This window comes from Prionailurus viverrinus, chromosome C1, assembly GCF_022837055.1.
Source record: "Prionailurus viverrinus isolate Anna chromosome C1, UM_Priviv_1.0, whole genome shotgun sequence".
In the NCBI taxonomy this organism is placed as follows: Eukaryota; Metazoa; Chordata; class Mammalia; order Carnivora; family Felidae; genus Prionailurus; species Prionailurus viverrinus.
The window spans coordinates 21,676,218-21,702,857 of record NC_062568.1 but is presented as its reverse complement, the minus strand read 5'-3'; the positions used below and the strand labels follow the sequence as shown (position 1 = coordinate 21,702,857).

The 26,640-nt window shown below is 40.5% G+C and overlaps 1 protein-coding gene across 3 annotated transcripts in view; it reads left to right on the top strand.

The window, feature by feature from the left end:
* Positions 1 to 26,640, top strand: part of UNC80 (unc-80 homolog, NALCN channel complex subunit) — a 228,118-nt gene that overhangs the window by 109,202 nt on the left and 92,276 nt on the right. For 2 of the 3 annotated variants that reach the window (XM_047871278.1, XM_047871277.1), the window contains exons 27-29: positions 6,925 to 7,025; positions 17,789 to 17,989; positions 25,935 to 26,042. In XM_047871278.1, the coding sequence (XP_047727234.1) occupies positions 6,925 to 7,025; positions 17,789 to 17,989; positions 25,935 to 26,042 (410 nt within the window). Of the gene's footprint in view, positions 1 to 4,775; positions 4,980 to 6,924; positions 7,026 to 17,788; positions 17,990 to 25,934; positions 26,043 to 26,640 lie in introns of all 3 variants that reach the window. The other variant, XM_047871276.1, reaches the window with a different exon arrangement.

Here is a 26,640-nt window from a genome sequence, read left to right as displayed (position 1 = left end):
TTCTTACCATTTAATTCTTAAAGAAAGAGGACTTTCAGACTTAATTAGATGTCAAATTTTATTATTAATATATATCATTCTTGTGCAGCCAAAGAAAACAGAAAGTATAAATATAATAAATGGTTTAAAGTCTTTCTAAACTATCTTCAATTCCAGGTTCAAATTTCTTAATCACTTTGCAACTCAGAATTGTCAGTGTCCATGTTTTCTCTATATGCTAATGTCTTCTGTGTCATTAGAATATTAATAATACACCATTAAATGGATCTGTAAAGGAAGTAAAGCTGTTGGTGCTAGGTACTTGAGCCAACATGCGTTTGTACGAAACTAGCCTACCCTCATACTCAATACCTCCTTCAAGAATGTTGCCAAGCACATCTGACTTACCACCACACGCACTCCGTCACCCAACTACCATTTGACTCCCTGGTGTTAAAAGACACTCTGGCACCCATTCTGTACATCTTGTTGCTGGTGCTTTAGATGCTCACATGGACATAAGCAATAGCAAACGTGTCACGACAGCTACCTGGCACTAGTGATCTTAAGATGGCCTCAACTGTAACACAAATATCAATTTCAGATATATGAAAATGTGAAAATGTGCACTTCAAATGGTAAAATATAACAACCAGCTGTATGACCTTGTCCAAGTTACTGACCCTCTAAGCCACAGTTTCCTGCTCTGGAAAATTAGGTTATTAACACTTACCACATTGTGATATTGAAAGCTTTAAATGAGACAATACGAGCAAAGCATAAACATAGTACCTGGTACCTAGATTTGGTATAGGATAAATAATTGTTGTCACTGTGGTAGGTTTTATTAATATAATGAGTGTACAGACTAGAACCGCAGAAAATTCTAAATATAAGCTAAAGATTACCAAGTTTTAAGTTGCTTTCAAGGGATCCTTAAACTGTTAACTTCTCTGATTTTGCTACTTCTTTTTTTTTTTTTTTTTTGGCTATTTCTTAAACTCTACCACCCTTCGTTGTGTTTTTCTAATGAATTTCAATTAAAAGAATATCAGTACATTTGTTAAGAGTCAAACACGATTTTATGCATTTATGTATTTTCTGGTATCCTAAAGACAATGACTCAATAAATGTTGGATAACTGAAGGAATGAAGGAATCTAGGAAGGAATAGCCCTGGATAGAGAAAACAGAAAATCTTTAAAATTTTCTAAGAAATGGCTATACACTGGAAAAAAATTTTAATATTTTAAGGTCAGATTGTTGTCATGACACTTTTCAAATGCAAATAATAACTATATTGTATTGAATTTATGGTCAACCAAGAATTTACTAGCCAAGTCTTAGCAATTTTTGAGCATGAAGGAGTATCAACTCAATATATTTTTCTACTATTACTTTTTCAGATAATGTTAACTGCATATGATGAAAAACTTACATTTTTAAAGATATCCCAAGGGGATTTTATTTTGCCTATTCAAAATTATTATGCTAATTATTACTTAAAGTAGCTGAAATAAATATTCCTAATATGGACATGGTTAAACTTGAACAGAGTAAATTCTACGCCATTTTAAAAAATAAAATATCAGATTAATTTTTAAGAACACTTTAATTTCATGTTTATCATTTATGTAAATTTCCTTTGATGTTCAAAACCGCAAATGCTTCGTGTTTTTTCTCCTCATGGAATGACTACGTTAATATATGAATGTTGTTTAAGAAGTGAGCAGAAAACTGAAACTATAAATAAAATGAGAACATATTCATAAAACGTCCTTTACTGGTTGGCAAAATCTTGAAGATTCCTAAGTATTCCTTAATCCTTTGACAAGTTGATAGCAGATGCTGAAGTCATAAGTACTCTGCTAAATGATATTATTAAAAGTTTATTTAAAATTTTATGCCATCTGTTTTTATAAAAGCTAAAAATGTTGTTCTTGAAGCAAACAACTTGAGGACAATTCAGATTCTACCAGGCAAAACAAATGTGAAACAATCCTCAAACTAAAATGTCTGCCTAAAATCCCCAAGCAAGGTCTGTCCCATCATTTTACCCACATTCCAAATACAAACGAAGACTGGTATTCCAAAATACAGACACCACGATGTGTCTAATTACTCAACAATCATCTACTGAACACCTGGTATATGCCAGGCACTATTCCAGGGTCCCAGAATACGACATCCAACAGGAAAAATGTCCCACATGTATTTCAGTTTATATTAGCAAACAGCTAAATAACAGGGAATAACATAAGATACTAGACTTTCAAGTAATGATAAATGGTATCAAGGAAAACAAATGAAGGTCAGAGAATTGGTAGTGACCTGGAGTGGGAAGGAGTGTAGTCAGAGAAGGACCCCGAAAGTGGCATTGAGCAGAGACCTGTATGATGTGAAGGAGCCAGTCATGCAAAGCGCTGAGGCAGGAGTCTTCTGAGCAGACAAAACAGTGAGAGCCAGGCTCTGATGCAGGAATGAACGTGGAACATTTGAAGAAGGACAAAAAGACCAACATGGTTGCAACAGAAAGAGTTGAAGTAGAAGACTATAGAAAGAGTAGAAGAGTGGCAGGAAATGGGGTTAGGCAAAGGGCATATAAATTGGATATGTAGATACGGTTAGAAATTTAATTTTGTATAAGTGTGTCTGAGTGTTGTCGGCAGGTTTTGACTAGGAAAGTGATATAATATGGTGTATTTACGATTTATGAATTTAAAAGATGAGTCAAGCTGTGGGAGGGGATGTAAGCTGGAACAGTGAGGCAGTTACAATAGTCCAGGGAATAGGTAATGGGGCTTTCAAAATCCTAGGAAATTTTAAGTGTGAAGCTAGCAGGACTTGCTCGTGGATTTAATGTGAGATGAGAGAAAAGGGAAAAGATGTTTTATCCAATTTAGATGTATTTGTTTCACTTTCCCACTAGTTCATGTTCTCATGGAAGTAAAGGCTAAGACTCAATGCTGTACAAGCTCTATTAAAGGTTTTCAGGTACCAAAATCAAATCTGAATTCTAACTACTGTGTCCTTTGTAAATAATCCATGCCATAATTCTGAGTGCTAATTTTTTTCTGCTACAGGATATATCCAATTATCTTTGGTAGTATAGAATAGGTTCTCAAAATTGAATTTCGTTCAGGTCACATTAATTTGGGGTTACTTTCCCAAATTTGTACAGTTAAAGTTATCATGAAATCATAGAACGCAAGACAGTGTCTCTATAAAAAAAAAAAGGAAGAAGAAAGAAAAATCTCTCTAAGTCTGTTTTCTCCTTCCTAATCTACCTTGGTATGAAATTGTATTAGTAGTCATTAAAAGTGATAATAATATTCTATTTCAGATGTATTTCAGGTAGGTCATTAAAGCCTCAATTAAGCCTAAAAATAATATTTAAAAATGCAGTGGATGAATTTTGTGCTATAATTAAAAAGGAGCCTTATAGTCCATAGTCTTTGTGGAATTTAATCAACTGCACAGCAAGAGTTTCTATCCAGATGTAAGATTCTATCCAGATGTGTTCAGGGCACTCCACGAGGCCTTTGCCAGCTCAGTGGTGATGGTTTTAGTCTTTCTCAATCGCAAGATTAAGTCAGAGATTAAACACTGCACATTATTCAACAGAAATTCTTATAGGCTCCTTTTTTGGCATTGAAAGTATACATTTAATTACCATTTTGTAGAGCTGTACAAGCTCGATCATGGTCACATACTCTCCTGCGAGTTAGAACCCAAGACTAAAATGCAACCTTCCTGATTGGAACTTTTAAGAAATAATACCTATGCCTTAAATAATTCATAGGAAATCTTCTTACAAAAATAATGGCCCCTTCCTGATAATGACTAAGCTTTGAAAACTTTTTTTATCCTGCCCTTTTAAAATCAATGTGTGACAACACCAGAACTCCAAAAGGAAAGGAAGTAGGACTGTATATGAGTATGGGAAATAAGGATGCTTTTGTTAAAAAAAAAAAAAGAAAGAAAAGTAGGTTTCGAGTTTAAACGTGTTTCTTTTACCCTTCTATTTTCCTCACCGATGACTGTTTTTTCCAGAACACTAAAGATGAATAATGCATGTTCTTCTTGGTACATATAGACTGTAAGGTTGGCTCAGGGTGTTGCATCATTTGGACTCACATCCCACCCAGCCTTTTGACTGAAGGAAGGATGCTATGACATCACTAGGTGCATTGAAAATGGAACTATTTCACACTCATGTTCACCCAAAGCACACCAGTGAAAACAGATCCTTTAGTGCCTTTGCTGAGGAGCTGAGCGGAACCCGCTGCTGACTGTTGGAGAGAGAAGCGCCTCTTATTTTTATTTCTTAATGAGGTATTCCAAAATGAAGGGGTTTACATGAAGGGGTTTGCATAACTCACGTAACTCTGCAAGTCCCATTTCAAAAGAAAAACAAAAACCAATGGTTTGCGGTTTTATCGAATCAAGGAATGATGTTCTGTAAATGTGCTAACAGTCCTAGATAATGCTGCTACAAGGGCGCACTCATGCTTGTGAACCCTGGGCCAGAAAGACAGCAGGTTGTTCCCAGCACTGATGAGCTATGTGCCCAAGAAACAAGCTGCACCAGCCCTTCCTGGTGGACCCAGCCTCCTGGCTGCCTAACAAAGCTGCCTGACCCGGCTGGGGCTTGGGAGGAGCTCCTGGTGCAGACATGCTGCTCATCCCGGCCGAAAGAGAGGACGCTGTTCAGGGACAAGTTGGGGAGAGCTTGGATCTAACACTGGCTGGGGAAAACTAAGGGGGAAAAAGCCCTATTTTATTCTTTTAATACAGTTCCCAGCAGGAAGATCAGGATAGGAGGTTCCCGCCTGCTCCAGATTAAAGGAACCCGCAGTTTCCAGGTGAAGAAGGGGGGTTCCTTGTCCAGCATTCGCCGAGTCGGCAGCTTAAAGAGCAGCAAGTTATCACGGCAGGACTCAGAGTCCGAGGCTCAGGAGCTGCAGCTGTCCCAGAGCAGGGACACTGTCACTGACCTAGGTAACATAGAGGAGTGGGGTGCGCAGGGACGTGGGGGGTAGGAAGACAGGGCCCAAATCCTGAAATAGTTGAAGCCCATTTTCTTACACATCAGGAGCTGAAGAGCAGAGCCACAGGCTAGACCACTCATTCAGTCTGAAAACCATGCCACCCTTTAGAGCAGGGCTGCTCGAACCTTAACGTGCACACGGGTCACCTGCAAGGCTTGTTAAAATGCAGATTCTAATTCACCAGGTCTCGGGTAGGAACCGTTGACAAGTTTTCTGGTGAAGCTAATGCTGCTGGCTCAGGAACCACAGTTTGAGCAGTGAGGATATACAGTATACGTTAGGGGAAGAAAACACTTTAATGGCAGGACAGATTTTTGAAATCCAGATGTTTGCACTTCCGTTCTGATCAGGACCTTGAAAGCAAAATGTAGAAAATCCTTTGGGGGCAGCTAGCTAAAGTTCTTCTGTATGTTAAAGCATCTATTTCACAGAAAAAAATATATATATCTCAGATTATATATCAGAGGGGACAGACTGTCTAGACCTGACAGTGAGTGACCTTCAGCAAGTCAGTTAGCATCTCAGGGATTTGTTTTCTCCAACTGTGCAGTGGGAATAATTCTATGCCCCCCTCGCCTACTCTGAGGGGACGTTTTAAAGATAAACTAAGGGATGATTGTAAACTATGAGCATGAGCTCTGAATACAATCAAAGGACTAGAGATGAAGTTTGTCACTGTAGGATCCAAAGAGACTTTTGAACTCCAAAATGTGCGAGTCCAATGAGCCTGATGATCATCTTACTAACAAGAAAAGAGTGAGCAAGTATGCAGATAAGACTCACCAGCTGCCTGGAATTTAGCTATCAGGTAAAAGTTAAAGCACATTTTCTTTGCCATTCAGTCCCGTGAGAAGCAAAACAGAAAGTTCCTCTTTCTAGGCAAGTTGTTTCAGAAGTCAGTCAGGATATGTGGATGAATTGTCGATCAAGTCTACTGAAATAGAAGCTGAGTGTATCTAATTAAAGAGAGTCTAAATAGGAATTGTTTCTATACCTATCCACCCTCACCTTTGAAGATAGCTAATTTATGCATTAGTTAAGATTTGGCTTATTTTTTTAAGGAGACAATAGAAAAAAAAAAACAAACCTGTGACTTCTTTTGTTACGGGTCTGAGGTTGTAAGAATGTCACCAATTAGTTTTGGGGGAAAAGTATTTCAATTAATTATTTGAATTCATTGACTTAGCCTGACCAGCTGGATCAATATAGGCAGGCTAGAGGCATGGTTTCATCATAGAAATGACCCAGAAAAGCTTTTAGATTTGAGGGCGAAGCTTTCTTGTGTGGTCTACTATGTAGTGAATTCCTGAGAAATGTCTCCATATTTTTCCACAGAGAAGAGTTTGGACAAAAGGATTACCCATGATTGGCCACAATGGCTTACAAATTCCCTTAGTTTTTTTGAGGCACCGTCCATTTTTGAAGTAGCTGTAACAGCAAAGCCAGGTGGTACCAAGAGCAGTGGCACTAAACGTAGTCACAGCAGCAGAGGAGACAGCGGCACACTATATGGCCACTGCAGGTTGCTTGGTGTCCCTCTGTAACTACACCTGCAAGGTCTGGGCAGTCTGGAATGGATTTGGGCACACTCAACCAATAGCTTGCTCATCTCAGCAATTCAAGGACTTGACTCTGTTTCTTCCCTGCTCCCATGTCTCAAAATGGAAGCCATCACAACAGAGATCATAAATGTCTTTGCAATTGCCTGTTCAGCTGGTGGTGAAGGGAACAGCTCCTGTTAACATTCCTCCACTAAAGTCAAGGCTATGCCCTGTTAACCCACTGGGCCACAGTAGTCTGCCCTAGGATTCAAAAGCATGGACAACTCTACCATACCAACATGCTCTCCATAGAGACTGAACAATATAACCTTTCTTGGCATTTTTCTTTTGAAGAAGGGAGTCCTTGGAGTGCAAGTGAGCCCAGCATCGAGCCAGAGGGAATGAGTACTGCTGGCACAGAGGAAAATTACCACAGGAGCATGTCATGGCTTCACGTAAGTAGGAATCTCAGAGACAGACCTGAGATCAATTTCCTTTGGTATTGAGAAAGATCTATGGAGTGAGGACAAAAGATTACACTAAAACTATCCATCTAATTTAACTTCCAAGAAAAACCATAGGAACCTCTGAATTCTCACTAGGGTTGGTATTCTATTGGACTGTGTTTCCATTTTAAGTTTAACAAAAACCAAAGGTTCTTTGTTATGGCTGGCTTGTAGGTCAACGTAAGTCAGGGAAAATCCTGAGGGACCAGACCAGGCTGGTGACCAAGACAGCCTGGGTACCACAGACAAGGCATCACCATCAGTTTGATACAGGTTACCACAAATGCTGCGAGCAAGGTTATGGTGTCAGTCTTGTGTCTGTATAGATCTAACTGTAAACCAGGACGTGGAGAATCTAAGATGATAAAGGTCACACCTCAAATGTTTCTTCAGAGGTCATAGGCGGGGGGCGGGGGGGGATTTCAAGAAAGCTTTGGGCATGGATTAGAGAGTTCAAGGTTTGAGCTGGCCATGAGAAAGAATGAGAAAGGTAAGGAAGCATAACATCAGATCCACACCTGGTGGGATACTTCCTGCACTGTCAGTGATCTTATATGGACTGTACCTTCTGTGATTTTAATCTGACTTCCTGGTAGAGTCAGATAAGGGCTGGCCGGTACATGACGCTCCTCAGTTTAGTGCTGTGCCATCACAACTGGCTGAGCCCCAGAAATGTTTGCAAGTGATCCCCAGAACCTAATTTTCAAGACTCTCTGAGGCAGCTGTTTTTAAAGTAAACTCTTTAGTGAAGTCCAATGTACATGTTGAAAAGCATAGAAAACCTATGTGTGCAGCTCAATAAATTTTCACAAAGTGACTATCTGTGTAACCACCTGCAGGTCAAGAACATGGTCCCACTCTAGAAGCTCTAAACATGCCCTCTACCAGTCACCCCCCTCCCCTAATAGTAACCACCAGCCTAATTTCTGTCACCATAGATTAGTTCTGTCTGTTTTTGAAATGCATGTAATTGGCTTTATATGTCACGTACCCTGTCATTTTATGGTTTGGTTCGTTCATATAAGGGTAAATCTTGCACCTTTGGTCTTCCTCAAGATGGCTTGTTCTATTCTTGGCTATAGTCATTTCCAGTTAAAATCACCTATTAATTTCTATTAAAAAGCTTTCAAAACAGCCTTATATTGAATATAAAAATCATTTAAAATTGAGGAATTGAAATATTTACTCAGTGAATCTTCTATATAAAGTGGTCTATCTCTCAATTTATGTCCTACCTCTTAAATTTCCTTCAGTAATGCTTTTAGTTTTCTGTGAAGTATTTGTGTTAGACCAGTGTTATTTCTTCTTTAAGTAGAAACTTAGATCTAAACATTTTTTTTGTGGGAAGGTTTTTAATTACAAATTCAACTTATATAATATGATTTTTTATTTCTTCTGGGAGCAGTTTGGGCATTTTTTTCCCCTAGGAATTTGTTAATTTAATCCAAATATTTACATTTATTAGCAAGGTTTTTATAATATTTTCTTTTTTTTTTTCTTTTTTTTTTTTAATGAAATTTATTGACAAATTGGTTTCCATACAACACCCAGTGCTCATCCCAAAAGGTGCCCTCCTCAATACCCATCACCCACCCTCCCCTCCCTCCCACCCTCCATCAACCCTCAGTTCTCGGTTTTTAACAGTCTCATATGCTTTGGCTGTCTCCCACTCTAACCTCTTTTTTTTTTTTTTCCTTCCCCTCCCCCATGGGTTCCTGGTAAGTTTCTCAGGATCCACATAAGAGTGAAACCATATGGTATCTGTCTTTCTCTGTATGGCTTATTTCACTTAGCATCACACTCTCCAGTTCCATCCACGTTGCTACGAAAGGCCATATTTCATTTTTTCTCATTGCCACGTAATATTCCATTGTGTATATAAACCACAATTTCTTTATCCATTCATCAGTTGATGGACATTTAGGCTCTTTCCATAATTTGGCTATTGTTGAGAGTGCTGCTATGAACATTGGGGTACAAGTGGCCCTATGCATCAGTACTCCTGTATCCCTTGGATAAATTCCTAGCAGTGCTATTGCTGGGTCATAGGGTAGGTCTATTTTTAATTTTCTGAGGAACCTCCACACTGCTTTCCAGAGCAGCTGCACCAATTTCCATTCCCACCAACAGTGCAAGAGGGTTCCCGTTTCTCCACATCCTCGCCAGCATCTATAGTCTCCTGATTTGTTCATTTTGGCCACTCTGACTGGCGTGAGGTGATACCTGAGTGTGGTTTTGATTTGTATTTCCCTGATAAGGAGCGACGCTGAACATCTTTTCATGTGCCTGTTGGCCATCCGGATGTCTTCTTTAGAGAAGTGTCTATTCATGTTTTCTGCCCATTTCTTCACTGGGTTATTTGTTTTTCGGGTGTGGAGTTTGGTGAGCTCTTTATAGATTTTGGATACTAGCCCTTTGTCCGAAATGTCATTTGCGAAGATCTTTTCCCATTCCGTTGGTTGCCTTTTAGTTTTGTTGGTTGTTTCCTTTGCTGTGCAGAAGCTTTTTATCTTCATAAGGTCCCAGTAATTCACTTTTGCTTTTAATTCCCTTGCCTTTGGGGATGTGTCAAGTAAGAGATTGCTACGGCTGAGGTCAGAGAGGTCTTTTCCTGCTTTCTCCTCTAAGGTTTTGATGGTTTCTTGTCTCACATTTAGGTCCTTTATCCATTTTGAGTTTATTTTTGTGAATGGTGTGAGAAAGTGGTCTAGTTTCAACCTTCTGCATGTTGCTGTCCAATTCTCCCAGCACCATTTGTTAAAGAGGCTGTCTTTTTTCCATTGGATGTTCTTTCCTGCTTTGTCAAAGATGAGTTGGCCATACGTTTGTGGGTCTAGTTCTGGGGTTTCTATTCTATTCCATTGGTCTATGTGTCTGTTTTGGTGCCAATACCATGCTGTCTTGATGATGACAGCTTTGTAGTAGAGGCTAAAGTCTGGGATTGTGATGCCTCCTGCTTTGGTCTTCTTCTTCAAAATTCCTTTGGCTATTCGGGGCCTTTTGTGGTTCCATATGAATTTTAGGATTGCTTGTTCTAGTTTTGAGAAGAATGCTGGTGCAATTTTGATTGGGATTGCATTGAATGTGTAGATAGCTTTGGGTAGTATTGACATTTTGACAATATTTATTTTTCCAATCCATGAGCAGGGAATGTCTTTCCATTTCTTTAAATCTTCTTCAATTTCCTTCATAAGCTTTCTATAATTTTCAGCATACAGATCCTTTACATCTTTGGTTAGATTTATTCCTAGGTATTTTATGCTTCTTGGTGCAATTGTGAATGGGATCAGTTTCTTTATTTGTCTTTCTGTTGCTTCATTGTTAGTGTATAAGAATGCTATTGATTTCTGTACATTGATTTTGTATCCTGCAACTTTGCTGAATTCATGTATCAGTTCTAGCAGACTTTTGGTGGAGTCTATCGGATTTTCCATGTATAATATCATGTCATCTGCAAAAAGCGAAAGCTTGACTTCATCTTTGCCAATTTTGATGCCTTTGATTTCCTTTCGTTGTCTGATTGCTGATGCTAGAACTTCCAGCACTATGTTAAACAGCAGCGGTGAGAGTGGGCATCCTTGTCGTGTTCCTGATCTCAGGGAAAAAGCTCTCAGTTTTTCCCCGTTGAGGATGATGTTAGCTGTGGGCTTTTCATAAATGGCTTTTATGATCTTTAAGTATGTTCCTTCTATCCCGACTTTCTCAAGGGTTTTTATTAAGAAAGGGTGCTGGATTTTGTCGAAGGCCTTTTCTGCATCGATTGACAGGATCATATGGTTCTTCTCTTTTTTTTTTTGTTAATGTGATGTATCACGTTGATTGATTTGCGAATGTTGAACCAGCCCTGCATCCCAGGAATGAATCCCACTTGATCATGGTGAATAATTCTTTTTATATGCCGTTGAATTCGATTTGCTAGTATCTTATTGAGAATTTTTGCATCCATATTCATCAGGGATATTGGCCTGTAGTTCTCTTTTTTTACTGGGTCTCTGTCTGGTTTAGGAATCAAAGTAATACTGGCTTCATAGAATGAGTCTGGAAGTTTTCCTTCCCTTTCTATTTCTTGGAATAGCTTGAGAAGGATAGGTATTATCTCTGCTTGAAACGTCTGGTAGAACTCCCCTGGGAAGCCATCTGGTCCTGGACTCTTATTTGTTGGGAGATTTTTGATAACCGATTCAATTTCTTCGCTGGTTATGGGTCTGTTCAAGCTTTCTATTTCCTCCTGATTGAGTTTTGGAAGAGTGTGGGTGTTCAGGAATTTGTCCATTTCTTCCAGGTTGTCCAGTTTGTTGGCATATAATTTTTCATAGTATTCCCTGATAATTGTTTGTATCTCTGAGGGATTGGTTGTAATCATTCCATTTTCATTCATGATTTTATCTATTTGGGTCATCTCCCTTTTCTTTTTGAGAAGCCTGGCTAGAGGTTTGTCAATTTTGTTTATTTTTTCAAAAAACCAACTCTTGGTTTCGTTGATCTGCTCTACAGTTTTTTTAGATTCTATATTGTTTATTTCTGCTCTGATCTTTATGATTTCTCTTCTTCTGCTGGGTTTAGGCTGCCTTTGCTGTTCTGCTTCTAGTTCCTTTAGGTGTGCTGTTAGAGTTTGTATTTGGGATTTTTCTTGTTTCTTGAGATAGGACTGGATGGCAATGTATTTTCCTCTCAGGACTGCCTTCGCTGCGTCCCAAAGCGTTTGGATTGTTGTATTTTCATTTTCGTTTGTTTCCATATATTTTTTAATTTCTTCTCTAATTGCCTGGTTGACCCACTCATTCGTTAGTAGGGTGTTCTTTAACCTCCATGCTTTTGGAGGTTTTCCAGACTTTTTTCTGTGGTTGATTTCAAGCTTCATAGCATTGTGGTCTGAAAGTAAGCATGGTATAATTTCAATTCTTGTAAACTTATGAAGGGCTGTTTTGTGACCCAGTATATGATCTATCTTGGAGAATGTTCCATGTGCACTCGAGAAGAAAGTATATTCTGTTGCTTTGGGATGCAGAGTTCTAAATATATCTGTCAAGTCCATCTGATCCAATGTGTCATTCAGGGCCCTTGTTTCTTTATTGACCGTGTGTCTAGATGATCTATCCATTTCTGTAAGTGGGGTGTTAAAGTCCCCTGCAATTACCACATTCTTATCAATAAGGTTGCTTATGTTTATGAGTAATTGTTTTATATATTTGGGGGCTCCGGTGTTCGGCGCATAGACATTTATAATTGTTACCTCTTCCTGATGGATAGACCCTGTAATTATTATATAATGTCCTTCTTCATCTCTTGTTACAGCCTTTAATTTAAAGTCTAGTTTGTCTGATATAAGTATGGCTACTCCAGCTTTTTTTTTGCCTCCAGTCGCATGATAAATAGTTCTCCATCCCCTCACTCTCAATCTAAAGGTGTCCTCAGGTCTAAAATGAGTCTCTTGTAGACAGCAAATAGATGGGTCTTGTTTTTTTTATCCATTCTGATACCCTATGTCTTTTGGTTAGCGCATTTAATCCATTTACATTCAGTGTTATTATAGAAAGATACGGGTTTAGAGTCATTGTGATGTCTGTATGTTTTATGCTTGTAGTGATGTCTCTGGGACTTTGTCTCACAGGGTCCCCCTTAGGATCTCTTGTAGGGCTGGTTTAGTGGTGACAAATTCCTTCAGTTTTTGTTTGTTCGGGAAGACCTTTATCTCTCCTTCTATTCTAAATGACAGACTTGCTGGATAAAGGATTCTCGGCTGCATATTTTTTCTGTCTAGCACCCTGAAAATCTCGTGCCAATTCTTTCTGGCCTGCCAAGTTTCAAAAGAGAGATCAGTCACGAGTCTTATAGGTCTCCCTTTATATGTGAGGGCACGTTTACCCCTTGCTGCTTTCAGAATTTTCTCTTTATCCTTGTATTTTGCCAGTTTCACTATGATATGTCGTGCAGAAGATCGATTCAAGTTACGTCTGAAGGGAGTTCTCTGTGCCTCTTGGATTTCAATGCTTTTTTCCTTCCCCAGTTCAGGGAAGTTCTCAGCTATTATTTCTTCAAGTACCCCTTCAGCACCTTTCCCTCTCTCTTCCTCCTCTGGGATACCAATTATGCGTATATTATTTCTCTTTAGTGCATCACTTAGTTCTCTAATTTTCCCCTCATACTCCTGGATTTTTTTATCTCTCTTTTTCTCAGCTTCCTCTTTTTCCATAACTTTATCTTCTAGTTCACCTATTCTCTCCTCTGCCTCTTCAAGCCGAGCTGTGGTGGTTTCCATTTTGTTATGCATTTCGTTTAAAGCGTTTTTCAGCTCCTCGTGACTGTTCCTTAGTCCCTTGATCTCTGTAGCAAGAGATTCTCTGCTGTCCTGTATACTGTTTTCAAGCCCAGCGATTAATTTTATGACTATTATTCTAAATTCACTTTCTGTTATATTATTTAAATCCTTTTTGATCAGCTCATTAGCTGTTGTTATTTCCTGGAGATTCTTCTGAGGGGAATTCTTCCGCTTGGTCATTTTGGATAGTCCCTGGCATGGTGAGGACCTGCAGGGCACTTCCCCTGTGCTGTGGTGTATAACTGGAGTTGGTGGGCGGGGCCGCAGTCAGACCTGATGTCTGCCCCCAGCCCACCGCTGGGGCCACAGTCAGACTGGTGTGTGCCTTCTCTTCCCCTCTCCTAGGGGTGGGATTCACTGTGGGGTGGTGTGGCTCGTCTGGGCTACTTGCACCCTGCCAGGCTTGTGATGCTGGGGATCCGGCGTATTAGCTGGGGTGGGTAGGCAAGGTGCACGGGGGCAGGAGGGGCAGGCTTAGATCGCTTCTCCTTAGGTGATCCACTTCAGGAGGGGCCCTGTGGCAGCGGGAGGGAGTCAGATCCGCTGCCAGAGGTTTGGCTCCACAGAAGCACAGAGTTGGGTGTTTGCGCGGAGCGAGCAAGTTCCCTGGCAGGAACTGGTTCTCTTTGGGATTTTGGCTGGGGGATGGGCGGGGGAGATGGCGCTGGCGAGCGCCTTTGTTCCCCACCAAACTGAGCTCTGTTGTCAGGGGGCTCAGCAGCTCTCCCTCCCTTTGTCCTCCAGCCTTCCCGCTTTCCGAGCAGAGCTGTTAACTTATGACCTCCCAGACGCTAAGTCGCGCTTGTTGTGGGAACACAGTCCGTCAGGCCCCTCCTCTTTTGCCAGCCAGACTCGGGGGCTCTGCTTGGCCGGCGAGCTGCCCCTCCCCCCCGGCTCCCTCCCGCCAGTCCGTGGAGCGCGCACCGCCTCGCCGCCCTTCCTACCCTCTTCCAGGGGCCTCTCGTCTGCGTTTGGCTCCGTCAACTCCGTTCTGCTAGTCCTCTGTTGTTTTCTGGGTTATTTAGGCAGGTGTAGATGGAATCTAAGTGATCAGCAGGACGTGCGGTGAGCCCAGCGTCCTCCTAAGCCGCCATCTTGCCGAAAGTCCTCACACTCTTTTCCCTATAATATTTTCTTAAAGTCCTTTTAAATTCTATAGGATCTACAATGATGTAACTTTATTGTTTCTAATGTTGGTAGGTTATACCTTTTCTTTCTTTCTTTCTTTCTCTCCCTCTCTCTCTCTCTCTTCAGTCTTGCCAGAAGTATGTCAGTTTTATTAACCAGAAAATCAGCTTTTAGTTTTGTCATTTGGGGAATATCTGAGTTGTGTTTCACTAATTCCTCCTATTTACTATTTCCTTCTACTTTCTTTCAGGTTAACGTGTTTTGATTCCTTAGCTTCTTGATATAGATACTTAGATAATTGATCTCTAACCACTTCACTAAATAGTCATTTAAAACAATAAATGTTCCTTAGGAACAGCTTTAGCTCTATCATGCAAGATTCAATATATCATATGTTCATTATCATTCAGTTAAAATATTTTTAATTTTTATTTGCATCATGCACACTTGAAGTCCATGACTGATAACTCCAATATGTGAATCTACTGTCTTCTCTTGGTCTGTTCCTTATATGCCTAGTGATTTCATTGACTTCCAGTTTGCCAGTTATGGTGGGTGAAAAATTATAGAAGCACAGTGATAGATACATGCCATTATAGATCTGTCAAAACCCACAGAATGTACAACACAAGAGTGAATCTTAATGTAAACTAGGCACTTTGGATGATAGTGATGTGTCAGTGTAGATTCATTGATTATAATAAACATTCAGCCTGGTGGGAGATGATGATCATGAAGTCCACTCTGCATGTGTCGAGGCAGCAGGTGTTTGGGAACTCTCTGTACATTCTGCTAAATTTATTGCTGTGAACCTAAAACTGCTTTAAAATAAAGTTTATTAATTTTAAAAAGCTATAGAATTATAGAGGTTCCAGATGATGCTGTCTCCCTCCAGAGAGGATTCACCCTATACTTTGACAGACAGCAAAGATCACCTGAGTGCAATCAAAAACTAAGTGGACTTGACTTGTAGTGGTGCTCTCCCCCTTGTCCCACTCTCCAACACATACCTCCTAGTATCAAGTATTCCAGTGTGAGTCTGGTGTGTGTCCTATAACTAACTCCGGTCTTGACAGGTCAGAAACTCCAACTTTGCTTCCCTATTACAGTGACACTGCTAAAATCTCCATATTGCTTGTCAGCTGGTTCCTGCTTGGCTTCTTAGCTTTCAATCAACAAATGCCTAGAAGGAAAATAGTCACCCAGCACCAAGTCTACCTTCTCTACGGATCTTGTCCACTCAATTCTTCTTCCTTTTGGCAATTCTGAACTCCAGTTTTTATCTCCCAGCTCTTGTGAAATTGCCTAAAGCTTTGCCTGGCTTCTTGGCCACGTATGCTTGAAGGAAAATGTGGCATGTGCCCATATTGTGCTCACCTCAGTAAATGCCCTTTCCACATCTTGCCTTTCAGGTCCTGACTGCCTCACCGTATTACATGCAATCTCAGGCATTCAAATATATATATTCAAATATATGTATTTATATGCGCGCGCGTGCGCGCGCGTGTGTGTGTGTGTGTGTGTGTGTGTTAAACAACACACAGTTATTAGCTTATAGTTTCTATGGGCCAGGAATCCTGGCACAGTTTAGCTGGATCCTCTGCTTCATGCTCTCTCACAAGATTGCAATCAAAGTATTGGCCAAGAGTGGGGTCTTATCTGAAGGCTTCACTGGGAAAGAGTTTGTTTCCAAGCCCACACGATTGTTGGTAGAATTTCAGTTACTAAAGGACTGTTTGATTGAAGACCTCAGTTCCCACCTGGCTGTTGGCCAAAGACCACCCTCATTCCTTGCCATATGAACCTTTCCAACATGGCAACTTGCTTTGTCAAAGCCAGTAAAGGAGAGTCTGGTAACAAGAGACAAGTCACTATTTTACACAATCTAATTACAGAAGTAACATCTGATCCTCTTTGCTACATTCTGTTGGTTAGAACCAAGTCACTAGGCCAGCCCATACTCCACAGGAGGAGGTTTCACAAAGGCACTAATACCAGAAGGTGGGATCCTTGGGGACTACCTTAGAAATATATCTATCAAAAAGACATCCCTGAGCATAATTTTCAAACTACAGATTTCTAGGTCATCTCCTAGAAATTCTATACTGAATCAGAATCTCCTAAGCAAAAGTCCATTTGTGTGTTTGTTTATTTGGTTTTTGTTGTTGTTGCTTGAATTTCTTGGTATTTCTCTTTAACAGCCAGATTTGAGAATAACAAGGGAAACCTTACAATTCTTATATGTGCCCTGCTTTGTACCAGTATAAACAGGAATATCAGGAATGTTAAGTGAATCTCGAGAGAAATCTGGATATTCTGTTCAGGCAGCACCTATTTTTTTTTTAACTTTGAGGAATGTGAGATATTGTTATCTGAGTTTGAGTAAGCAGGGCCGCTCATTCCTGAGGAAATGTGTGGCAGCCCTACCTGGTAGGTTTGATTGGCCTTGTCCATATGGACTTACTTAATGTTCTCCAACTCATATGGCACATGGTCTCTCACAGGTTAGGTGTTGGGGCGGGAACTGGTTTTATGAAGGATAGAACCATTCGGAAGATTACTCTATGCATATTTGACTAGCCTTGTGCACGTAGGAATGCTATTGCCTTTTTAGAAAGGCAACTTAAGAAGTTACAAACTCAGAGACCTTTGTTCCTTATCTTAAAATAACCATATCCTTTAAAACAACTGAGTTCTTTTCTGGAACCCTACTGGGGAAGTCCAGGTGATGTGAGGATTTAAGCCAGATCAAGGCACAAGAGCTAGAATAGCCCAAACGCGAAAGAAAAATTAATTTATAGAGAGAAGAAATGAAGCTCTATAGTCAGGTTCAGGCTCAGTTGAAGGTTATAGGCCAAGGTAGAAGATGCAGAAGTGTTTTCAATTCCATATTGACGGGCTGGGGTTAAAGACATCCCACAGCTGTCAAAGGCCAGCCAAATCCTTTGGCACAAAATTTCTCACAAGTTTATACTCTTTAATCTGGCTCCGTCCACAACATAAGAGCTGAAAAACTAGTGTGTTTCAAGTTTAGAATCTTCATGTGAAAATATTTGGAAATCATATAGTCCACAATAATTGGTTTTTCAATGTCACTTAACCTTTTATTGTTTCGAAAAGATCTTTCTATCAAGCGTGAATGGAGAAATCAAAGAAGCCAAGTGCATACAGGCTTGTAACTCTTTGCTTTTTCGTGGGAATTGGTAAATTACTGTGGTCTCAACCCCGATTTCCTGATTGAGTCTGAGTGATATCTGTGTTCCAGGTCATGATCTTGCTGTGCAATCAGCAAAGCTTCATCTGCACCCATGTTGACTACTGCCACCCTCACTGCTACCTGCACCACAGCCGCTCCTGTGCCCGGCTGGTCAGGGCCATCAAGCTGCTCTATGGAGACACTGTGGACTCCCTCCGGGAGAGTAACAACATCAGCAATGTGGCTCTCCGGGGCAAGAGACAGAAAGAGGTGAGTGAATGGTCACCTGAGAATATGCCTGTTGTAGGGAAAATGATGTCCTGCAATCTTTTCTCTGGAAATACAAATGTCAGACCATGGCAGTTGTATAAAGCAGGTTACAGACCTGTGTGATTTTCAGCAAAGACAGAAGATGAGCGAGAAAAGACAAGTGCTTAGTGTTCATGTCTATGAGCCAACATGGAATCTTTTCCCAGGTTTTGTTTTACTTCTGTGAACAAATATGAACTTGTATGAGTGGTGGTGATGGGTACATTATGGTGATAGAATAATGACCTCCAAGGATGCCTGCATTCTAGTTTCTAGAACCTATGAATAAGTTACCTTATGTGGCAAAACAATTTTGCCAATGTGAATAAATTAGGAATCTTTTAATGGGGGAAATTGTCCTGAATACCCAGGTGGGTTCATTGTCATCATAAGGGTCTTTATAAGTGAAAAAAGGAGATAAGAGAGTCAGAGTCAGAAAAGGAGGTGTGACAACAGAAGCAGAGGTCAGAGTGATGCAGGGCCATGAGCCACAGAACGGGGCAGCCTCTAGAAGCCAGAAAAGACAAAGAAATGGATGATTCCCTAGAGCCTCCAGAAAGAACACAGCCCTGCCAATCCATTTTAGATCTGACCTCGAGAACCGTAAGATAATAAATATTTATTGTTTTATGCCATCAAGTTTGTAGTGATTTGTTGCAGCAGTTAACAGGAAACTGATACAGTTATGTATTAAGAAATAAGTAATAAATGGTCCAACTATTTACAGATAAATAATTGAGTAATCTAGGTCAAATAAGACTACAGGAAATTCCTTTAAGAAACTATTACGTTTTCTAAACATTGAGCTGCACTTTCCTGACAAGTACACTGAGCAGCTGAGCTGGCAGAAGATGAAGACAGTGACCAGGGCTGCCGTGCCCCTGCCAGGGAGGCCCCGAGTCACCCACCTGCCCCTGAACAGGCGTGATGGCCAAGATGCCTGACTGAGTGCCTCTGGCTGCCCCAGCAGCTGCTCCTCACAAGTGGTTTTACAAAGAGGTTTTGGTATAATACCTATTCATTTCAGTGAGCATTCATTGTGCACCTGCTGTTGGCACAATATGAGACCAGATATTCTGGAAGAAATAAAAAGTAAATAAGTAGGAGCACAAGATCTTTCTACTAAGGAGTTTGCAAACCAGGTTTGGTGGAGTGGGGGATGGTAATAAAATATAAAACAACTAGAGAATATGAGCAATAACAAAAAATTCACAGTTGGGTCATGCATGTAGCACTTTGTAATACAAAGGAATTTTTGCAAAGGAATTTTTTAAATTACACTTCACTGAAGAAATTTGGGGTAATACAAAAGATCCTAGAGAAAAAAAATCTGTATTTCATACATCTTATAAGTGTGCTATTTGCCTTCTGGGATGTGATATTCCAGTATTTTTTTTCAAAACATATATGTGAGGCTATAATGCAGGTATATATCATGGATAGAGTGCTTTTTGATTCTTACAAACCTTGTGCAGGAGATGCTGTTCTCCCTATTTTACAGATGAAAAAGTTGAGGCTCAGAAGGATGGGATTGTCTCAGCTCACATCTATAACATATTCAGCTACACTTTAATTTAGAAATTTGGAATATCAAATCCAGAACTTTTTTTTACTAGACTCTATTGTATTTCATGGTATTCAAACTACACATACTCTGAGGGAAGATCATGGGGGGACTAGATCAATGTGGGTAACTACATAAACTGTTAGTGATGTTATAAAAAGAAAAATATACACCTATACATATATTTGTATCTGTATGTATGTACATCGTTATGTATATGTATTTTTATTTAGGTTACGTTCTCCTTCATATAAAAACTCCCTTAGTTTTAGGAGAAAACCATGTATGTTGGACGTTGCAAAAATATACTAACATAAATCAGTGTTCACTGTTCATCATACATACTTTGAGATTTCTTACTGCTCCAACTATACCTTCACCTGTAATACATATGTGGCCAAACTCAAACATCCTTCAACATCCAATTCAAATTCCACCTCCTCCTTGAAATCATTTATGATCTTCCTAGAGTTAACCACAGAGCATATGATGGTGGATAATTAATGTAATTTTCATTCCCTCCTTTCTCTAAGTTACAATGGCATTTTACTTGTGCTTTTCTCATTTTTCATTCAATTATTCATTCATTAATTCATCCATCCATCCATCCATCCATCCATCCATCCATGTGTACCTTCAAATTTTTAAAGAACCTATGGACATGCTGGGTCCATTTTATGTGCTGCGTGTAATAATGGGCAAAAGCAATATGGCCCCTGTCTTCATATGTTACACACAGTCTAGTTGGAAAGACAAACATTAATCAAATAAACATCTCAAATTGCTATAAAACTGCAATAGCAGTAAGTGCAAGGAAAAAGAAACACACTGTGCTGAGACAGCTTATGAACAAGACTTTGAACTTGTTAAGGGAAATAAGAGTAACGAGTGAGCTTTGACTGAAGGATGCATGAATATTAACTGAATATGGAATTTTCCAACCTGAGAGAAGAGGAGTACAAAGGACCGTGGCTGGAACACAGGGGACTTCCGTGCATGCAGCACAGGCAGATCAGACAACATGGGGCCACCCAGGCTCTGGGAAGGACTTTAGTCTTTATCCCATGCGTAGCATCAGACTCTGAGAATTTTAAGATCACTCTTCCTGGGGCACCTGGGTGGCTCAGTCAGTTAGGCGTCTGACTCTTGGTTTTGGCTCAGGTCATGATCTCATGGTTCATGGGTTCAAGCCCTGTGTTGGGCTCAGCACTGACAGTGTGGAGCCTGCTTGGGATCCTCTCCCTCCCTCTCTCTCTGCCCACCCCCTCACTCTGTCTCTCTCAAAATAAATTTTAAAAAATTAAAAAAACAAAAAGATCACTCTGCCTACAAAATGGGGCTCTTTATATCCCCATTTCTCCTCTGCCACTTAATTAGAAAGTTCTGGAAAATTGGCAGTCTTATACACTTTGTATCCCATGTGGTACGTACTAGAGTTCTCCTACAGCACAGAGACAACAAATACTGAATGGCTGAGTGGGCTCTCTAGTTCATGAGTGCCCTTTACCTCAGGCCCGACAAGGATGCTGGCCTGAAGCAGAAGAGTCTTACCAACCTTAGATGATGCTCACATTTTGGGAAAGAGGAAGAGAATGTAAAGCAGGAGTTAGGTGTCCTCTAATCTTAACATATTTAAATTAGTAATGCAGGTGAAGAGCTGAAAAAAAATATATTGAGTCTGCTGTGATAAACATTTTATTTTCAAAATGCCAGCCTCCTGTGCAAGCTCTTTTTTGTTCCCTCCTGATGTTTCCATTTCCTGTGCTGAATCTGTCACGTTATCGAACAATGCCCACATTTCTAGGGTCAAAATGAAAACAGAGTAGTCAGTAAATCAAGAATAAAAGCAGTGATTCTGATTAAAATTGAACCTTATGAGCAATTGATATTTCATTCCTGTTTCCTTTTAAATTGGTTTTTATCGCAGAATATATTTGTGGCAGCTAGTACATTTTGTAACGCATGTAACTCTGATCAATCTGCTAATCTACATTTCAATGTTCAGAGAGTCACTGTACATCCTGCTGGTCTATTTTAGTGCACTTCCAAGCTTAGGAGGTTTTTATAAACTATATATATATATATATATATATTACCTTCACCAAAGAATTCTTTGACCCTCCTACATATATGTATCTTGTCCAATGCTATGTTTTGGACAGAGTAAATGTTGAATTAGTGCTTGCCGATGAAAAAAAGGAGTAGATAAAACAAAAATCTTCTTTTTCTTTCAGCCAGAAAGGAAAGGGCTGTAAAAAGTGATACATGCCCAAAAAAGAAAGGGCACAGCATCAGTAAATTCTGCAAAGCCAATGAAAGTAGCAAGAGGCCAACTGATTTCCTGCAGGACTAATGTTTTTCCAAAGCTGTGGAAGAGACTATTGTTGAGACCAAGAGCAGACCCTGGGCCTTGACTTCATCTGCCAGAATGTCTTCCCATTCATACTCATGTGTCAAAGATGTGTGAGGCACAAAGGTCTTGGTTATCTTTAAGGAAATAATTGGACTTCTCTCGTCATGAAACATGTTTCTGGGAAGATCTCTTTCCCAGAGATCTTGGTAGACTGGCTCCAATTTTCTTTGGTTTTAAATACCCCATTATTTCCATAGCAAATCATCATTCGTGGCATTTGTGCTTACTATGATTTTTCATTTGTTTCCTTGCTTGCTATCTGTCCCTCCAAGTGAGATATACTCTCCGTGAAGGCAAGCACCAAGGGAGTTTTGCTCCTCAGCATATCCCCAAAAGTTAGCTCAGTTCCTGGCATATGGCTAATTCTTAATAAGCAGTCTTGAATTATTAAATGAATAAGTACATTTTTTACTTAAAGTAATGAAGTATTATGCCTCTCTGGTCAATAATCTTTTATTGGAAGAATCTTCCTGAAACTTGTTCAAATAATTAGAGTTTCTCCAAGGGGCACAGCAGAATCTCATGAAACCAGGGACAGACCAGGAAATAGCTGAGCCTCAGAGAATGAGAAAGCTGTGGTCCCTATCAGAATGGATATAGTGTCTCATCTCTGCTTTTCTCTGTATCTCCACCTGCTCACCCACCTCTGTCCCCTGACCTGCTCCTCATGTTTATTCATCTTGTGTATAACCTGAAAATCTCCAGGTTGCATTATCATTTCTCAGCCCCAGCAACCGTCACCACATGAATCAGACTCTGTGCCCCTTAATTCCCTAGGACAGGAATTTGGTGGGCTCAACTCCTCCTCTTTGTGATCCAAACATCCCAAGGGATAAACCTCTGGCCAGTCAAATAATTGGTTTTGCATTGCAACTTTAACCAATAATGGTCAGAATGAGGAGAGAAGTCCCAGAGCCAAATATGGTGAATATATATCCCAAGACACACAGAGAGAAGAAAATGACAGTGGTCCAAGATCTATGCCATGCCACAGCAAGCATGCCCCAGGATCCCTGACATCTCATGGGGCTGTCTAGCTGCCTCCCATTGACCATATCTCCCTTGGGTAGATTGAGTCAACAAGTGCCATCCTCTATTAGTGATACATTCTGTCCTTTGGTCTTGGATTACAGTCTCGGGTTTCTTTACAGGTCCCAGTTGGATGTGTAATTCCAACGAGCATATGCAACTCACAGTCCAGTGAAATTTCTTACTCTTCCATGAAACACCAACAACCAATAGATGCCTTCAGAACTAGTCTCCTGCTCCATCTAGCTCCTAGCTCTCTTCTAACCAAGTTTTACATCAAGTTACTAAATCTAAAAAGCCACTGATGATAGCCTTGTCAGTCTGAGTTAGGGGTCACACCAGTAGAGAGAGTTGGGTACATACCAAGTGCTTATCACACAAGTACCCATCTTCAATACCTACATTTCAAACCTCAACAAGTCATGTGGGAAGAATGCCTAGCCCATCACCTTAGTCTGAAAGCCCTTCTAATTACCTTCCCTTTCCTCTAAAACAAGCATCCTAACTATGATGAGGCACCAGAATACACCATACTTCCTAGGGAAGCATGCCAGAATATTAAATGTTTGAGATCTGAGAAGCTTGACATATACCTTCTGTCCCTAGTTAATAGGATTAAACAGAATCCTACATTTACCAGAGTGTCAGAGGCAAACATGAATGTTCACCCTTTTTATTCTAAGCTGGTATCTGCCTGATTAAAAAACATATAATTTAATCAAGAAGTAAATTCAAAAGTAACCCTGAAAAAGACAAAATGTCCGGCCAGAGGAGAAAGGGGTGAACTATTAATAAACTTTGAAAATCATATTTTAAAATAATTGTAATGACCTAGGGAAATATTCATTATAAGATCTTGATAAAATGAAATGTTTAAACTTGTATGTCGCATACATAACATCCTCACCACTGTGTTAAGAGGCACAGAGTAGAAAAAAAGCTGAAAGGAACAAAATAATGGGCATCATTGGATTAGGGATCATAGACATATTCTTTTCTTCTTCCAAATTTTTCTGTGTTTTCCAGATGTTCTACAATTTACATGTATAGTTTTGTAAATAGAATAAAAGAGAGATGTCACTTTTAAAATACCTTGAATTTTTAAAACAGGAAGTCAAATAAACCCCTATATTTATATGGTAAGTTACTGCCATATGATTTTAGAACAGTTTCTAAATTATAAAACAAGCATGTATATCACTGTATATTGTTTTTACATTTACAGGAAAAAAACGCAGTGCCGGATTTATCTCCTCAAATGAGATGTGTTCCCAAGTATGTGCCCCCGTGTTTTTATATTTAGAAAACAGAGCAAGAGCTCTGGTTCATTTGTTTCGAAGTAGATTCATTCTAAAAGTTCATTCCTTACTAGTCACACACCAGATGCATTGTCTAAGGTGTTTTTGTCAGAGCTTTGAAAGACTTTCTTGGAATATGCAGGTACTTTTAGATATGTCCTTCCTTTCAAATATCTCCATCTCTAACACTGTGCAGTTCTGCTCAAAAATTCTTGAGGAGCTCAGTTCTTTCCCCCAGCATGGAGGGAGAAAGTGTTTCATTGACACGGCTGTGGAAAAACAAATGAGCGTTTGTTCCGTGTAGAAGGATGGATTCCCTCTTTGCACAGCCCAGGGTGCAAAATGAGGAGTGATCAAGACTCAGTATAAATAAGCAAGAGCCTGTCACCGTTAGGAGCGATCATTCTCCCAGCTGCTCTGTCCACTCCATCCCTCGGCATTCAGAGAGTCAGAGAACGGCCTCCTCCGTGTTTATGCAGATGAGTCCATTTTATTTGGTACCCTGGTTGAGGAGACAATTTGAAAGAAGAGTTGCTGCCTCCCATAGGCGAGTGTGGTTTTTGCTTTTGCTGTTCAAATGAGTTTGGATTTTTAAAGAAATCATTTTACCTTATAGTTCAGGCCTAGATAATAAATGCTGTGGACTTATACTTCCTTGATGAGTCTATTTCTTACTTCCCAACACTCCTTTATGAAATACGTTCTTTCTTCCGTGACCAAATGGCCACCTTGTAACATCCAACCCCATAAAAGAGCTATTAAGTTTTAACTGATTTTTTTTTTTAAGATTTGTGGTTTTAAACAGCTTTCTGGGATGCAATGGGTCCTGAGATGGAAGTCAACAGATCCTTGTCTTGTTTTAATTCCGCTAATGGCCAGCTTTGTAACTTGGTCAAGTTATTCTGCTTCTCTGCACCTCTGTGGTAAAAGAGGAGCTTGTAGGGGTGCCTGGGTGGCGCAGTCGGTTAAGCGTCCGACTTCAGCCAGGTCACGATCTCGCGGTCCGTGAGTTCGAGCCCCGCGTCGGGCTCTGGGCTGATGGCTCAGAGCCTGGAGCCTGTTTCCGATTCTGTGTCTCCCTCTCTCTCTGCCCCTCCCCCGTTCATGCTCTGTCTCTCTCTGTCCCAAAAATAAATAAACGTTGAAAAAAAAAAAAAAAAGAGGAGCTTGTAGCTAACTATCTCTGAGCTCTCTTTCATACCAAAATGAGCTGTTTTCATCAGTTTCAGAAAGTGTGGGCCTCCAAAAAGGCCTAAACTGCCCCCCCGCTAGAAGAAGATAGTTGTGGGGTGCGTGGGTGGCTCAGTTGGTTGAGCGTCTGACTTTGGCTCAGGTCATGATCTCACAGGTTGTGAGTTCAAGCCCCACATCAGGCTCACTGCTGTCAGCCTGTCAGTGCAGAGCCTGCTTCAGATCCTCTGTCCCTCTCTCTCTGCCCCTCCCCCGCTTATACTCTGCTCTCTCAAAAAATAAATAAAAATATTTTAACAATATAAATAAGAAAAAAAGAAGAAGATGGTTGTTTGGAGACTAGGGGAAAACAGCACTGTTGGCCTTGAGAGGATGTGACACTCTTTGTCACTGATCTCCTGTTCTTTGCAGTGCTCAGAGAAGTCATGCCTGAGGACACCTTCTCTGAAGAAGAGAGTTTCTGATGCCAACCTGGAAGGGAAAAAGGACTCTGGAATGCTGAAATACATCAGACTACAGGTATTGACATCTGGATCAGAAATATTCATGGAGCAGTCATGGGGGAGGAGGGCGCCAAATATCCTTTTTACTAATGCTTGAGACCGACGGGGCCAGTTGGCACAGTGTTAGCATAGAGACCCCTTTAATTGGTGGGTCTCTATTGCAGGAAATTGCAGGAAAAAAAAATCCCTTCTCGTTAGCCAGCAAGCTTCCACAGAGCCCCGGCTTGGGGAGTGTGGCTGGAACATGTCTCCTCTCACTCACCCCACTCCATGGAGCTAATCCCCCACCAGCGTGTGGTAGCCATGCTCACCGCTCTGAGGATGTGATTTTCTGGGTTCAAATCCCGCATCTGCCGCTCTGGCTCTGGGACCTTGGGCAAGTTGTTCAATGTCTCTTGATCTTATTTGCCTCATCCATAATAGGGGGATTATAACACTAGACCCGTCTCAAGGGATTATTGCCTGGATTAAAAGAGGTAGTACACTTAACTACTTATCCAGTGCTCGACACATTGTTATATTGTTATTACAGCCTAAACCCTAAACTCTAAATCGTTACGTGTATTCCCGAGTCAGGCATTGGGGGGGGGGGGGGGCGGGTGGCAGGGAGGGAA